At 38.3% G+C, this 13,829-nt stretch overlaps 1 protein-coding gene across 2 annotated transcripts in view; it reads left to right on the plus strand.

Annotated features, from left to right (window-relative positions):
- tmem132e (transmembrane protein 132E) overlaps positions 1-11,103 on the plus strand; it is a 347,651-nt gene extending 336,548 nt beyond the window's left edge. For both annotated transcript variants that reach the window (XM_084113640.1, XM_084113639.1), the window contains exons 8-9: positions 3,128-3,322; positions 9,869-11,103. In XM_084113640.1, the coding sequence (XP_083969766.1) occupies positions 3,128-3,322; positions 9,869-10,939 (1,266 nt within the window). In that variant the 3' untranslated portion in view covers positions 10,940-11,103. The remainder of the gene's footprint in view (positions 1-3,127; positions 3,323-9,868) is intronic.
- Positions 11,104-13,829: the final 2,726 nt, after the last annotated feature.

The raw sequence follows: 13,829 nt of genomic DNA on the forward strand, positions 1-13,829 counted from the left end.
GAGAGGTGAATGGAGCTCTCAATACCATATTACAATGCAGCAATTTAATTTAGCTGTATTACATTCTCTTCATCCAACATTATTGGACACTGGTCCTTACTCATTGTTTTTATACCTGTCAAGACATGATGCAAAGTGTCTAAGGGACAATTGTTCAATCCCTTTTACTGTCTCATATATCCAAGTACAAAACTTTACTTTCACTCTCTTCCCTGATGTTTTGTTTTAGACACTGGTATGGTGGTCTAATTTATTTGATTTTTACTTTTTTATTTTATCAGCTATTATAATAAAATCAAAGCAAAGTAAAAAATAAAATAAAATAGGCCACCTTGCCATTGTTATAACATGTCAAAACAACATCAGGGAAGAAAGTGAAAGTAAAGTTTGTACTTGGAATTATGATAATTATTATTATTATTATGTTCATTTCATTTTGTTTTCTCATTCTTTCTCTTTTCTTTTGTTACAACAATTGCTCATAGTCCAAAGTCAACCTGATAATTATCTAAGTGTTTTTAAACAGACAGATTGCTAAGAATATAAATGTAGTTTATTGATAAAAAAATCAATAGGGGTCCTAAATCAATATTTCAAATTCTCATATTTAATTTATCTAAGTTAGCTCTGCTGCTGTCTTTGTCTTTAAATGCCCCGTTAGAAAGCTATTCATATGCATATTTAGTCCCAGTAGGCTATTCAGAAACTGGGATGTTTGGGAAGAGAATTATCAGTGCTTTCTAAAAACTTCAATAGTGTTAAATTGGGGGAATCATTCTTGAAAGTGAAGTTTTCTCTCCATTGAATACGCACACAATCAGTTCATTGTGTCCAAACAGAGAGAGATTTGATTGTTCATGACAGCTTCATCACACCTCTCCACAGTGCTGTCTGTTTTTGCCCATAAACAAATTTGAGCATAAAAGAAAAAGTTTGCTAATTTAACTTGGAAAAACTGCAAAGACCATTAATAATTAATGGCCAATGCAGATTTCGAATGTTTTTGCTGAATGCAAGCTGAAAATAAACGAGTCTGAGCACAGAAGCAACATTTCACCCTTCAAAAAAAAAAAAAGAAACAAGGGAAAGGTATGAATAATGTTGCTTATTAGTCAACCACACCAGGGTTTTTTAGCTTATTTGGTGGGTCTTTGATCTTTCTCTGCCAGAACGCTCATCCTCCACCCGTCACTTTGGCCTGAACACAAAGACGCTCCGCCGTTAAGCTTTGAACATCTCTCGTGACACATTGTTTTGATAATCTCATGAACAGCAGAAGGTATTGCTGACCCCTTCTCAGCATCGACTGAGCTGTAATGGTCCTGTGAATCAATCTACAGTAGCATTAAGTGTACAATACTTACCCTCTGTGCCTGATTCTTTGTATTTCCTATCACTTAATTGGCTCGCCAGGTCTACCAAGTACAGTAATTAGGTTTTGGGGGAATAGGCAGTCCCTTTTTAGCCTTTGAACACACTCTATTCATGCATGCAAAGCTCTGGTTATAATGCAAACATCAAAAGAAGGTATATCAGCAAGTATAATAAAACTAATTGCAACCGCCTGGATACCAAACAAACTAGCCATTCTGGCAAGAATTTGTTTTTAGTTCCCCTTTTTCTATCTGCCATTCCTTTTCTCTCCTTCAAATGCGCCGTATCTTTGAAGCTTGCCTTGAACTCGGGAAATAAAAAATGCAAGAACAAAACAGTTTAGTTCAATTATACATTCATCTGCCCCCCCCCCCCCCCCCCCCCCCCAAGGTCTACATCTCTTTTCCAACCGGAGGAAGGGAGAGAGGATTGTATAGGACTGGATGGTCAATGAACTGTAACAGCCTTCTCCAAAACATTAGTGCATTGGGACACAAACAGTGTGCATCTGGGACATATGGGTCGCAAGTCTAGGCTGGATCAGGAAAAGCCTGGGTTGAGCTTCCGCACGCCAAGACAGCATCATGTTCTTCAGCAAGAGATGAGGCTAAAAAATGACTTTTCTATGCCAAAAGATGGTTAAGCATTGCCACTTCACAGACGAAGTATAATCAGCAGCATGGCTAGTTCATAAACCTACATCAGCGTTGAGGGCTTTTAGCTGAAGATGGGTAATTTTGAAGAGGGAAGTAATAGCAGGTTGGAAATGAAAATGTTTGCAGTAGAGGTTGGAGATTTTTGAACACCATTACCAGTCATTATGGAGTTTATAGGGCTAAATTATAAGAGCAAAATACGCTTTGCTCCCTTGTGTGTTGATAAGTGTAACTAGCTCTGACTCAGCTGTGATTAAGACAATAATAAGAAGGTTATATTATTGTTCTTTATTCAGTATAGCTGTAATTGAAAAGATGAGATAAGATAACGTCAGATAATGAGCTCACTTTGCAAATGCCATTTTGACATTTGCACATGGTGTAAAGGGAACGCAAAAACAACTTCAATTTCTGTCAACATCTTTTAGTGTTCTTTACTAGTCATAATTTTGTTTGTCATTGAGAGACTGAAGTGTAGGCTGCTGGCAATGATTCAGTTTTAAAATTTCAAATTTATCCAATATCTATGTACTCTTCTCCCTCTTATTGTGTCTTTCTCGAGGCAAAAACACTCCACATAAGCTGCCTTGTTCTTGCCTTGAAAATGTGAGTTTAAGTTAATCTTTTTGAATTATGAAAAGATAAAAACTATCCCTATATTGAGGCACATTTTATCTAACTTGGCGCTGTGTGCCTTGGGATTCCCAGGGTCTCACGGTTCAGCAAAGACACACAGGGAAAAATAATTTGATTCTCTGACCCTCCTAGTTGTGCCGCCCCACTTGACTTTTCACTCGGTAAGTCCCTGGTGACCCTTAACGCTGGTAGGAGGTGAAGAAACGGTGATATAGTGGGTTTGAAGTGTCAGGATTTATGTGGAGGCCTAGTGCTGGCCGTCCTCTAGAGAAAAGAAGCATTTTCCCATGCTTCCTTTTCTCAGTGGGCTGCATCTTGAATATGTGGGATTACTCACTAAATGTTTCTGTTCGACAGACATTGTAATTTCACTCCCCCCCATTCTTTCTTCCATTTAGACTGTCTTTACTCCTCCATTGTCTTTCAGAGTGTGAAAGCTCATCTTGTTTTGTTGATTTCAGGTTGAATCCCCACTGGCAGTGGAGGCGGTACTGGGTGAAACGCAGTTCTTTGTGGTAGACGAGAAAGTGTCCATTGCGGAGCTTCGTGTTCATGCCATCTCGGGACTGGCACTTAATCTTCAACCAAGCCCTGGCAACAGCCATACCATGGTTGCCAAGGCAACTGGCCTGCAGACACTCTCCACTCTTAAGCAGGTATAGTTGATCCCTTTATTGTTTTTCACACCACATCATTTTAAACTAAATACAGATTTTTTGAATGTGCAGTATATTTGATTTGTTGCTGGTCCATGGCAAGGTATCATTAACTAAAAAAAAAAAAAAAATACTTGAAATAATATAAACATCAATTGAATTTAAAATATACAAACCTTAGGCTTATGAAAACGCTGTGTTGAAAACCCTGTTACACCTTTGGTTTTCCCGGTCAAAAATGATTGCCGGTAAATCACTCATTATGCTATATTATCTCCAAATATTGGATTCAATCTTTTGGTCAACTTGTTTTATTTCAATAAAGACAGGGTTCAATTAGGACACTTTGATTGATTGTAGAACTCTTTGATGAGAATATAGCATAACAAGAGATTTATAAGCTATTTAGGCTGGTAATTTTTGACCAGGAACACCGCAAGTTTAACAAGGTGTGGAAAAAAATTACCCAAAAAGTACAAAAATTATCCCCCCAAAATTTGGGAAGTAGTTGAGCAAAAAAAGTGAGCAAAGTCAGTAAGTTAGTCCAATGCAATTACATTGCAACTAACACTTTCAGGAAAAAGAAAATCCTCTCCAGGTCAAAAGGACCCGAACACAACATAAGGGTTAAGCTAGTTGCCAAAGCAATATTTCTCATTTTCTAAAAATAATAAATAAAAATGTATAAATACTGAAAGGTTTTTTTTTTAAAAAAATAATAATAAAAAGGACAAAAACGCACAACAAAATTGCTAAAACATTAACTAAATTTAAAGAGAAAACTAAATATAAACACAAAATATAATTCTAAATATATATATATATATATATATATATATATATATATATATATATATATCAACTATTATAGCATATCAATCATACTAAAATAACACTGTTCCAAGCACTAATTAACTTGTTCAAGATGGTCTACCAACTCATTCTGGCCCCCATTTTCAGCTAGTCAACGCATAAACCAGCATAGACCATCTTATGAGTAGACTAAACCAGCTACAGACCACGTAAAACCATCCAAAGTGTCATATTTTATTTGAATTGTCATGGTATCATCTACTGTATGTGAATTTGTGTGAAATATAACAGATCTTATAATTTACATTCTTAGGCCCTGAATGAAGGTGCAGTGTCAAGTCATATATTGTGTGACTAAAATGATCACACTTGTTTAGGGGCAAGAAACACACTGAAGAATCTTAGTAAATTTATACACAAAATACAAACTTGTATCTTTGTGTAATTGTCTAAATATGACAGTATCATTTTTCATCATATACCCCTCTGCAGCTGAGTCCATGGAAAAGCTCTAACCTTTGGCCTCCTGCAACTAATTATGCAAGTGACATTTATGTGAAATTCGTCCTTGTTGCTCAGGATTATTCTGCTCCTCAAGAGTTAACACTGGCTGGACTTAGCCTCATATTGATGAATCGAGTCTCCACGAAGGTTATACACCATTGGCAAATTAGCCTCAGCATGGCCCTCACTACTTTAATAAAGGCTAGTTTGGCATTCAGACATATTCAAATCTCCTTTAATATCAGCACACCAAATGAGCAAGCATCTCGCTTATTAAGAAGCAACAGCCACCTCTGTTCTCTGGCGTTCTCGAGTGTCATCAGGGGAGCTCCATGCAATTGCTGTATAATCTTTCTCAAAGCATTAATTGGAGCGCATTCACTCGTATTTTCAAGTGAAGACCTCGGATGCTGCTGGGCTAATTTATACAATGTCTTGGGCAGGTCACGGAGCCCTGCCTCGAGAGCTCTGGGCCTTTTTTTCCTGCTCTGTACTTAGCCTGTGACCAACATCAGACACGAGGGTGGCTGCTTTCAGTTCACGCATTAAAATCCTGCGGTTCTCCTCCGCTCTGTGCTTCGCCACTTTTGGTTTTAATTAGCGTAATGTATCAGCCTAAGTGCTTGTGGAGACTGTGCAATAAACATCACTGATGACCCTCCTCCTCCGCCACTACTACCAGTCCATCATTTCAATCCTTCAGAGCACTTGCCTACTTCACCTCTGCAGTCACAAAATAACAGCAGTTTTGTAATCGTTTCTGCCTTCAGTTTTTTATTGTTTGATAATCTAGTAACACTTTACAATGAGGTTCAGTTTGTTGGGATTAGTTAATGCATTAGGCATCATGAACATTGGACAATAATTCTTTACAGCATATATTAGTCTTTGTTAAAATGCATTAATTAATTTATTAAAAGATAATTATAATTTCTATATATGCATTAAGTTTTAAGTTTAGAATAAATTACCATTAATGTATGAACGAACATGAATTACCATTGAACAAAAGTGAATTTATAAAATAACTTTAACCTAGATTTTTAACCTAGTCTTGGAGTTAATTAGTACATATACTTTTATTTGCTGTTACTTCATGTTTGTTGACAGTACATTAACTATTATTAATTTCTACAAACTTGAAATGTCATAACGTATCATTTTGCCCTTTTTGGACGTTCATAAAAATAAACTTGCATGGCACCTCAGTGATAAAACTTTTATAACTTTTATCGCATTTTGATGGCGATTTATTCATGGTGGTCACGTTTTGGTTTTGTTTCATGTCTGTCATGTGGTTCCCTGTTATAGTCATGTGATCCTGCCATGTGTTCCCTTGTCTATGTGTCATTTTCTGATTGGTTCATTGTTTCATTGTTCACAGGTGTCCCTTGTCTTGTCATTAGTCTTGTGTGTATTTATGCCCTCATGTTTGCCACGTTTTCTTGTCAAGTATTGTTACCTGTAACCACTGTTGGGAAGTTTATGTCCATTTTTATGTTCACGTTTAAGTCTTGAGTTTCATGCCATGCCATGCCATGCTTTTGTTTTATGTTTGATCGTGTTTGTATACAAATAACTGCACTTGGGTTCTGCAAGCTCGCCTCCAGTGGAATCATTACAATGGTGGAGGAGCGAGTCTTGTCATCCTATGAACCCGGCCCGGGAATGCGTGGTCAGTCGCATGATTGTCTTCTGTAAATAACATTAAAAAAATAGTAAATTCTATTTTAATTTAATTTAAATTTAATAATAGGAGAATAATATCCTATTTATTATTTGATTATTTAAATCTCCTGTTTTAAAATAGGAAGATGAATGCATTATAGTAAAAATGGTTTTCTGTCTTGTATTTTATCTCAAAATGATGGATGGTTTTAAAAATGTGCAGAGGTGGACGAAGTACACAACTTCCTTACTTCAGTAAAAGTATAGATACTACTGGTCAAATATTACTCCGTTACAAGTAAAAGTTGTAAAGACTTACTTAAGTAAAAGTACAGAAGTACTCGTTTTTAAAAATACTTAAGTATCAAAAGTAAAAAGTAAATGTCAATGCATTGTTTTATTATTGTTGCATTGTTGTATGTAATACTTAAAGTACCGTATGCCTCTGAATCTACGCCTGGCTACCTACCCTCATATCAATATCAAATTTATTTCTAGAACACAGTTCCAGTAGTGGGATTGAATGTGAGATTGAATAAGTGCACTCAATAACGTCCACAATGGTTTCGGACACACAAATGGCTGTTCCCTCAAATATTGCCCTATTTAAAGTTTTTTGGCTTTTAGTATGAATATGTTAACCTTACTGTTATCTACAAGCTAGTGTGCTCCAAAAAAGTGACAAAAGTCGCATTTAGAAGACCAAACCCAACGTTGAAAATGAAAATCAGGTTTATGTCAGAATCCAATGTCAGATTGACGTTGATCTCCAATGTTGGACAGATGTTGTATTGTGGCTGAAAATGAAAATCGGGTTGACGTCAGAAACCAACATCAGTCGGGTTCTGACGTCAACCCGACTTTTATTTTCAATCAATATCCAACGTCAATCTGACGTCGGGTTCTGATGTCAATCAGATGCAGGGTTCTGACGTCAACCCGACTTTCATTTCCAACCAAAATGCAACCCCTGCAACCAAAATCATCCACTGACTGATGTTACTTTCTACTCAAGGAACTTGACAGATTTGTAGTGGAGTAAAAAGTACGATATTTGTCTTTCAAATGTAGTGAAGTTAAAGTAAAAAGTTTCCAGAAAAAATAATACTCAAGTAAAGTACAGATACTCAAAAAGTGTACTTAAGTACAGTACTCAAGTAAATGTACTTTGTTACTGTCCACCTCTGAAAATGTGGAAATTAGCAGGAATAAGTTAATACAGCCTCTTATTTACATGATGACCCATTTCAGATGTTTACGTACTTTTCTTCTCTTTCTCTTTTGAGTGGTGATGAAATATTGTTCTTGTAAATACTTTCTAGCATTTCAGTGATAAAAGTGTAGGCTAGATCTTTAAAACGCATCCAAATTACAGCGAAGCGCAATCGTTATCGTACCGTGCTCAGCAGTGGTCCAAAGGAATTAAACAGTGAATTTTTAATTGATGTTTTCTTATAAACTCAGTGATGTGGATTCAGACAGCTATTAAATTACCACACGAGCTTGGTGTTTGTGAACAAAACAGTAGGTTTTCGGCCGGGGATTTTTACGCGGGTAGTGGGAGAAAAACACTGACATTCTGAATTCGGATGGCAATAAACTAAAGTAACTAATGTTAACAAATTGAAGCATGTGTAAAGTGTTACTGATTTTCTTGCTCTTTCTTTTACACTTTAGATGCCCCTTTCTTTTGTCTAACTGGCAGCCTTAAATAATTGATTTTGCTGTATGCTGGTGTAAGCGATTATTCCGTTTTAAAGTTCCAAGTGTCTTGGATGTAAGAACACTATACTTTTATAGTTTGTTACGTACAGTGAATTCAAACTTACTTTCAAGATAGTTCAAAAACTTTTAGCAGTTAGAAATGTAATGACTCATCAATGTAAAAGGTACAGTGTCATGTCCCAAAGACTGAAGCTTGTAGAAGAATCAAGGACCATGTGTGATTGATGTCATTTTATTTAGTGGCTAGAGTGATCTCAAAAGGTCCACGAGGATATCATGTCATCTTCAATGTATTATTCAGATCATGCATATCAAAGACTCTCTTCATCTTGACAAGCAGTGTTGACAGAGCCTGAGCTCGAATGTCAGAACAACCTTGAAGTTAGTGACGCGACAGAAGATATTTTTTACAGCCTCACAACAGGCCGTTGCTGAGGCAGATAAATACTTCTCTTCCTGAATATAAAAGCAAAGCAACACTTCATTTCTGACTAAAAGCACTCTGGCAGAGTGGTTTTATTTTGTCTGCCTGCCAACAGGTGTAAGGTGTTGTGCTGTTCCTTTAGCAGAGAGCAAGAGCAGGAAAACAACTGTCAAGCTCAGGCTTGTTATGAGGTGACAAGAACACAAGCGTCGCGCCAGTGCTCCTTCCCCTCAGTCTGTTTCTTACGGCTAAAGCAGGCAAGCACCTCTGATGTTAGCTGTATTTTGCTTGCCCAAGACAATTGTCTTTTATGGACCAGAAAACCTAAGATAATTAACATTGAACTCTTTCCCCGCCATTAATGGGATATTCCGGTTTTCCGCGTTTTCACTGTTATACGGTAGGAGGTGCTATTACACATCTTCTAAAAGAGTCCATGATATCCGATCAAAACACAGGTGAAGAAGAAGCAGAAACAAGCAATAGCATATGTAAGCAGATGCATATGTAAAATAACACGATCATCAACATTAAACGGCATATAAATCAAAACTGCCGAATGAAATGTCGACCCAAGATGAGCTATAGGATGGTGAAGCTTTGGGGGTGTTGATGAACTTGATCTAGTCCATCAATGATTTGATCATCATTCTGAATCCCATCCAGATGTAGTCTTTGACAAAAATACAATTTTCTCAGCATTTTGCTCAACATGTTGAGAATAAATTAAGCTAGAATAAAGCAGAGGGTCTGTTATTTCTTTTTATACATTACATGTTCAGATATTCTGGGGATAAAGTTCTGTGAAATTGTTAAATGCTGGTGCTGGCGGAGAAAGAGTTAAAAGAAGTTTTGAAAACCAGGAGATGAAGGTCAAACACTTCTCCAACACAAACACAATATGGATAATCACTTTGCATTAAGAGAAAGTTGTACAACGTTTTCGCATTTGAAAAATGTATGTGTTGTGTCATTGCCTTAAAGGGTTAGTTCACCCAAAAAATTTAATTCTCTTATTAATTACTCACCCTCATGTTGTTCCAAACCCGTAAGACTTTCGTTGATCTTCGGAACACAAATGAAGATCTTTTTAATGAAATCTTAGAGCTTTCTGTCCCTCCATTGACAGCCTGCGCAACTACCAAGAAGCCCCAGAATGGTAGGAAAGACATCATAAAAGTAATCCATGTTACTCTAGTGGTTAAACCTCAGTTTTATGAAGTGCTTTGTTTGCACACACACAAAAAACATAATTTACCACTTTATACACAAAATATGAATCTCCAACACTCATTCAGTGTGGGCCCCCCTTTAGAGTGCATCACAGAAGAATTCAAAGACAGAATTTGAAAGTTAACTGTTGTTTACTGGTTGAATTTATGCTCTCAATTTCTTTCGTTTTGTGTTTGTAGGAGGCCAGTTTGTCCATCTGGGTTTATTACAGTGACAATACCGCCGCCCCCCTGAGTATGTACGACCCTAAAGAATACAACCTCAATGCCTCCACAGCAGACGATAAGGTGGTTTCGGTGGCTCAACAACCCCAGGGGCGGTGGCCAGTCATCGTTGCCGAGAGTGAGGGCACAGGAGAGGTAGTGCACGTGGAGATGACCATCAGCGAAACCTGCCAGAAGACTAAACGCAAGAGTGTCATTGCTTCATCTCCTGTGTTCGTCAAAGTCCGCTTTGGACCAGATGAAGACTCTGAGGAGGAAGTGGATGCAGAGACTGAAATAGACACTAGAATGGCTTCCAACACGAGAAAGCCCGCTATCGATCCCAACGTGGGTGGTGGAGGGTATGAGCCATCTAATGAGCAACCTGCAAGCGTGCCCATTGATTACACCAACTTCCCTACAATAAGCAATTCTGAGGAACCGACTGAAGAAGATGAGGAGGATGACGAGTTTGTGCACAATCCCCGTAGCATGACTGACCTAGAGATCGGCATGTATGCTCTCCTCGGCGTGTTTTGTCTCGCCATACTGGTCTTTCTTATAAACTGCATTGTGTTTGTGTTGAAGTATCGCCATAAGCGCATCCCTCCTGAAGGCCAAGCCAACATGGACCATTCCCATCACTGGGTGTTCTTGGGTAACGGGGAACCCCTGCGCACCCAGAACGACCTCTCGCCTCAGACGGTGGAGAGCCCCAGCAACACCTTGGAGGGGGTACAGACATGTTGTCACGGGGACCACCACAGCAGTGGCAGTTCGCAGACCAGTGTACAAAGCCAAGTCCACGGCCGAGGAGATGGCAGCTCCGGCGGTTCCACCAAAGACCACGGAGAAGATGCCAGCTCGCCAACCTCCAAACGCAAGCGTGTCAAGTTCACCACCTTTACCCTTCCCACAGAGGATTTACCCTACAACTCCATCCCCATTGCCAATGAAGAGGACATTCAGTGGGTTTGTCAAGACATGGGCTTTCAGGACCCAGAGGAACTGCACGACTACATGCGCAGGATAAAGGAAATAGCCTGATCGGGTTATATGCTTTCTAAAGACGTTCCTTTCTATTTTTCTCTCTCTTATTTTTCACTCTAGAGGGGAGGTACCTTTCACGAAAAAAACAACCAAGGCCTAATGTCCAGTTTTGTTGGGGTTTTCTGCACAGTGCTGTTTCCCTTACACATTGACACTTGTACAAAAAAAAAATTAAAAAAATTCATGACGCTGCCAGGGAAGCCAAAGACAAGTCTAAGGGATTCTAGCTAAAATGGCTTTAGCGGTGTGTGTGATTACTGAAGGGTGAAGGGTGAGTGTACAATCTTTATGGGAAACATAGAGTTTTTTAGTTGTGAACACTAATATCAAAATGGATCCCTGAAGTACTCAATCATGTGTGGGTCACCCTGCTGTGGATGGGATCTTTCTCAGAGGAATGCCTGGAGTCTTGGCACTGTGTCCATTTTTCTTCTTCTCTCTCTCTTTTTTTTTTTAATCCAACAGATTCTTCTCCAACAAAGAGGCCTTTGAAGTGCAGATCTACTTTTGTCCCAGATTTGTGTTTGAGATGGATCATTTTCATGGCATTGTTGATAAACCTGACACTTAGCCACAGAATCTGTCAGGGATGTTCATGTCAGTGTTGGAAAGGTGGAATGGTTTTGTCCCCCTGCCCCTCTTTTCAGCGTTATCTCAGTTCAACACATGCCTTGGTTGTTGAGTTAGTTCTTCGTCTGTCTTTGGTATTTCATACTCATTCTCAATCTGGATCCCACCTCTGCTTCTCTCACTGTCTTGGTTATGTCAAATGCCTTATTAATCTCAATAGTCACAACCTCTCTCTGTGTGCTGACACCACATTTGTTCATATTGGTAAGGGCCAAAGCAGGGGGCAACTCTACAGATGTCTGTATCTCAATGAAATGTGTCGGCATGGGGAAGACGAGAGCTTGTACATTGTGGAGTTAGGTATCTTCTCCAACATTCCTCTGCATGAATGGAGACTTGGAGGCACAATTAGCGCAATTTTGTTTATTTTTTACTTTGTATATGTTTGTATTGTGAAAATAATCTAATCATGCATAAATGATAATAGAGGACATATCATGTTACCATGCATTACATGCATGTGCCAGACCCTCCCTCCTGTGTACATACCATGTTCAGTACATAACGACTGCTGACGCTTAACTCTTGATTACTCAGTTAGCCTGAGAAATAAGGGAGGCAGATGCCATATAGGAACTCGGCAGCCAGATACTTGAATTTCAGTAAGGCTCTCGTTTCTCTTTTTCTGTCTCTTTACTGAACTCACCGTGAATTCCCATCCAGGTGGTAATAGAGTTAAAGATAAAATGCTATGCAAACACTGGAGGGGTTGATTATTGTGGTTAGGTAAATCTGCCCTAGATATTATTATAGCACCACGGTTACTTTCGTTAATATACCAAGAAATATCTCAAACTAGTTGTAACATCTGACACAGTGTAAATTGCAGGTTTTGAGATTTAAGTTGTTGTTTTTGTTTTGTTTTGTTTTTTTACTTTGAAACACGCTAGATTTGTTAAAGAAAACACCACAAAATGCGGTAGCACAGTAGATCAAGCCCAAAAATTTAAATATTAACTAGTTTAGAAAGGGTTAAGCTGATAACGGGTCTGGAAGCTTTTTTGTGGTGGGGCACAAAGAAGTTGTATCTGTATTGCTGCTGACCAATCACAGGTTAGTTTCAGGGTTACAGTCCCCCCTTCAACCCCTCCCCCCTCCCCCTTCCTTCCTTCCTTCAGGATGTCTAAATTCACACACTGTATTAAATGCTTATTTCCCACTGTGCTTATTTGTAACATGCAGGATTTACCTTTGACTTGTTTTTAATAGTCTTATTAGTCATTTTCCTGTAACCGGAGGGAACACCTATATTTGCTTTCTTTGTTTTATAGTAATTTTATTATATTATTATTTTTTTTTTTTTTAAATAGATCACCCCTAATTTAATCAGGGGCCCTTTGCACTCCAGATAAGAGTCACAGAGAATTTAATACTGACACCTTTCCACCTTTCTCCTATAATTTGTTGCCCCCTCACCCTTTTTTTTTTTTAAAAGGCATAAATAAACCCTCAATCATATGTGTGATGAAATGTTAATTGATGATGTAACACGTCAAGGTATTAGGTTTTGATTGACAGCTGGAGTGTTGGTCAAATGTTTAGTTTGGCCCACACATTACAGATATGGAGGCTCAGAACTGAATGTAAACTTTTCAACTGTACCTTGGCGATCAAAATGAACATAATTTCCAATGTATTATTAAGGTCTTCTGATGGGGTACACAAGACTCGATACGACTACTAGCAAGTCTCTGGTAGCAGCTCATAGACTTTTCCGTGTTCTAAAATTATTTTCCTTAGTGTAACACCACCATCAGGACATTTTTGGTTTCATTTTGTTTTCTACTTTCAACTGATGTACGTATGTATGTATATGAATCAGCAGTTGCAATATCTGTGCTTTCATTTTTCTTTTTCAAGAGGAGCTGCTACTAGGCCTTTGCCTTGACCACATGCTGTGTTGTGGTGTAGATTTGAGCTGTACTCTATGACCTGCTGAAGCACGGTACTGTCAGCCATGTGCTGTCATACCCTTAATGTACAGAGCACTGTTACAACATCCTGTATCCTCCCTAAAAAAACAACTGTTGTATTTCCCTCCTTATATGTAAGTACTAAAGAAAATACAATGCATAAACTCTGTGTTATGTCTTTTACTTGACAATGTGTCTGTATTTGAATGCGCTATCCAAACAATAGATGTCTGAACCTATTTGAGCTGTCTAGACAGCTGTTAATTTATAAAGACTATTGTTGTTTGTTAATAATAATCCATAGTGAACAGAAATGGAAATGAAAAAAAAAAAAGTTCCTTTAC

This window comes from Abramis brama (assembly GCF_963993115.1).
Source record: "Abramis brama genome assembly, chromosome: 5".
Lineage (NCBI taxonomy): Eukaryota > Metazoa > Chordata > Actinopteri > Cypriniformes > Leuciscidae > Abramis > Abramis brama.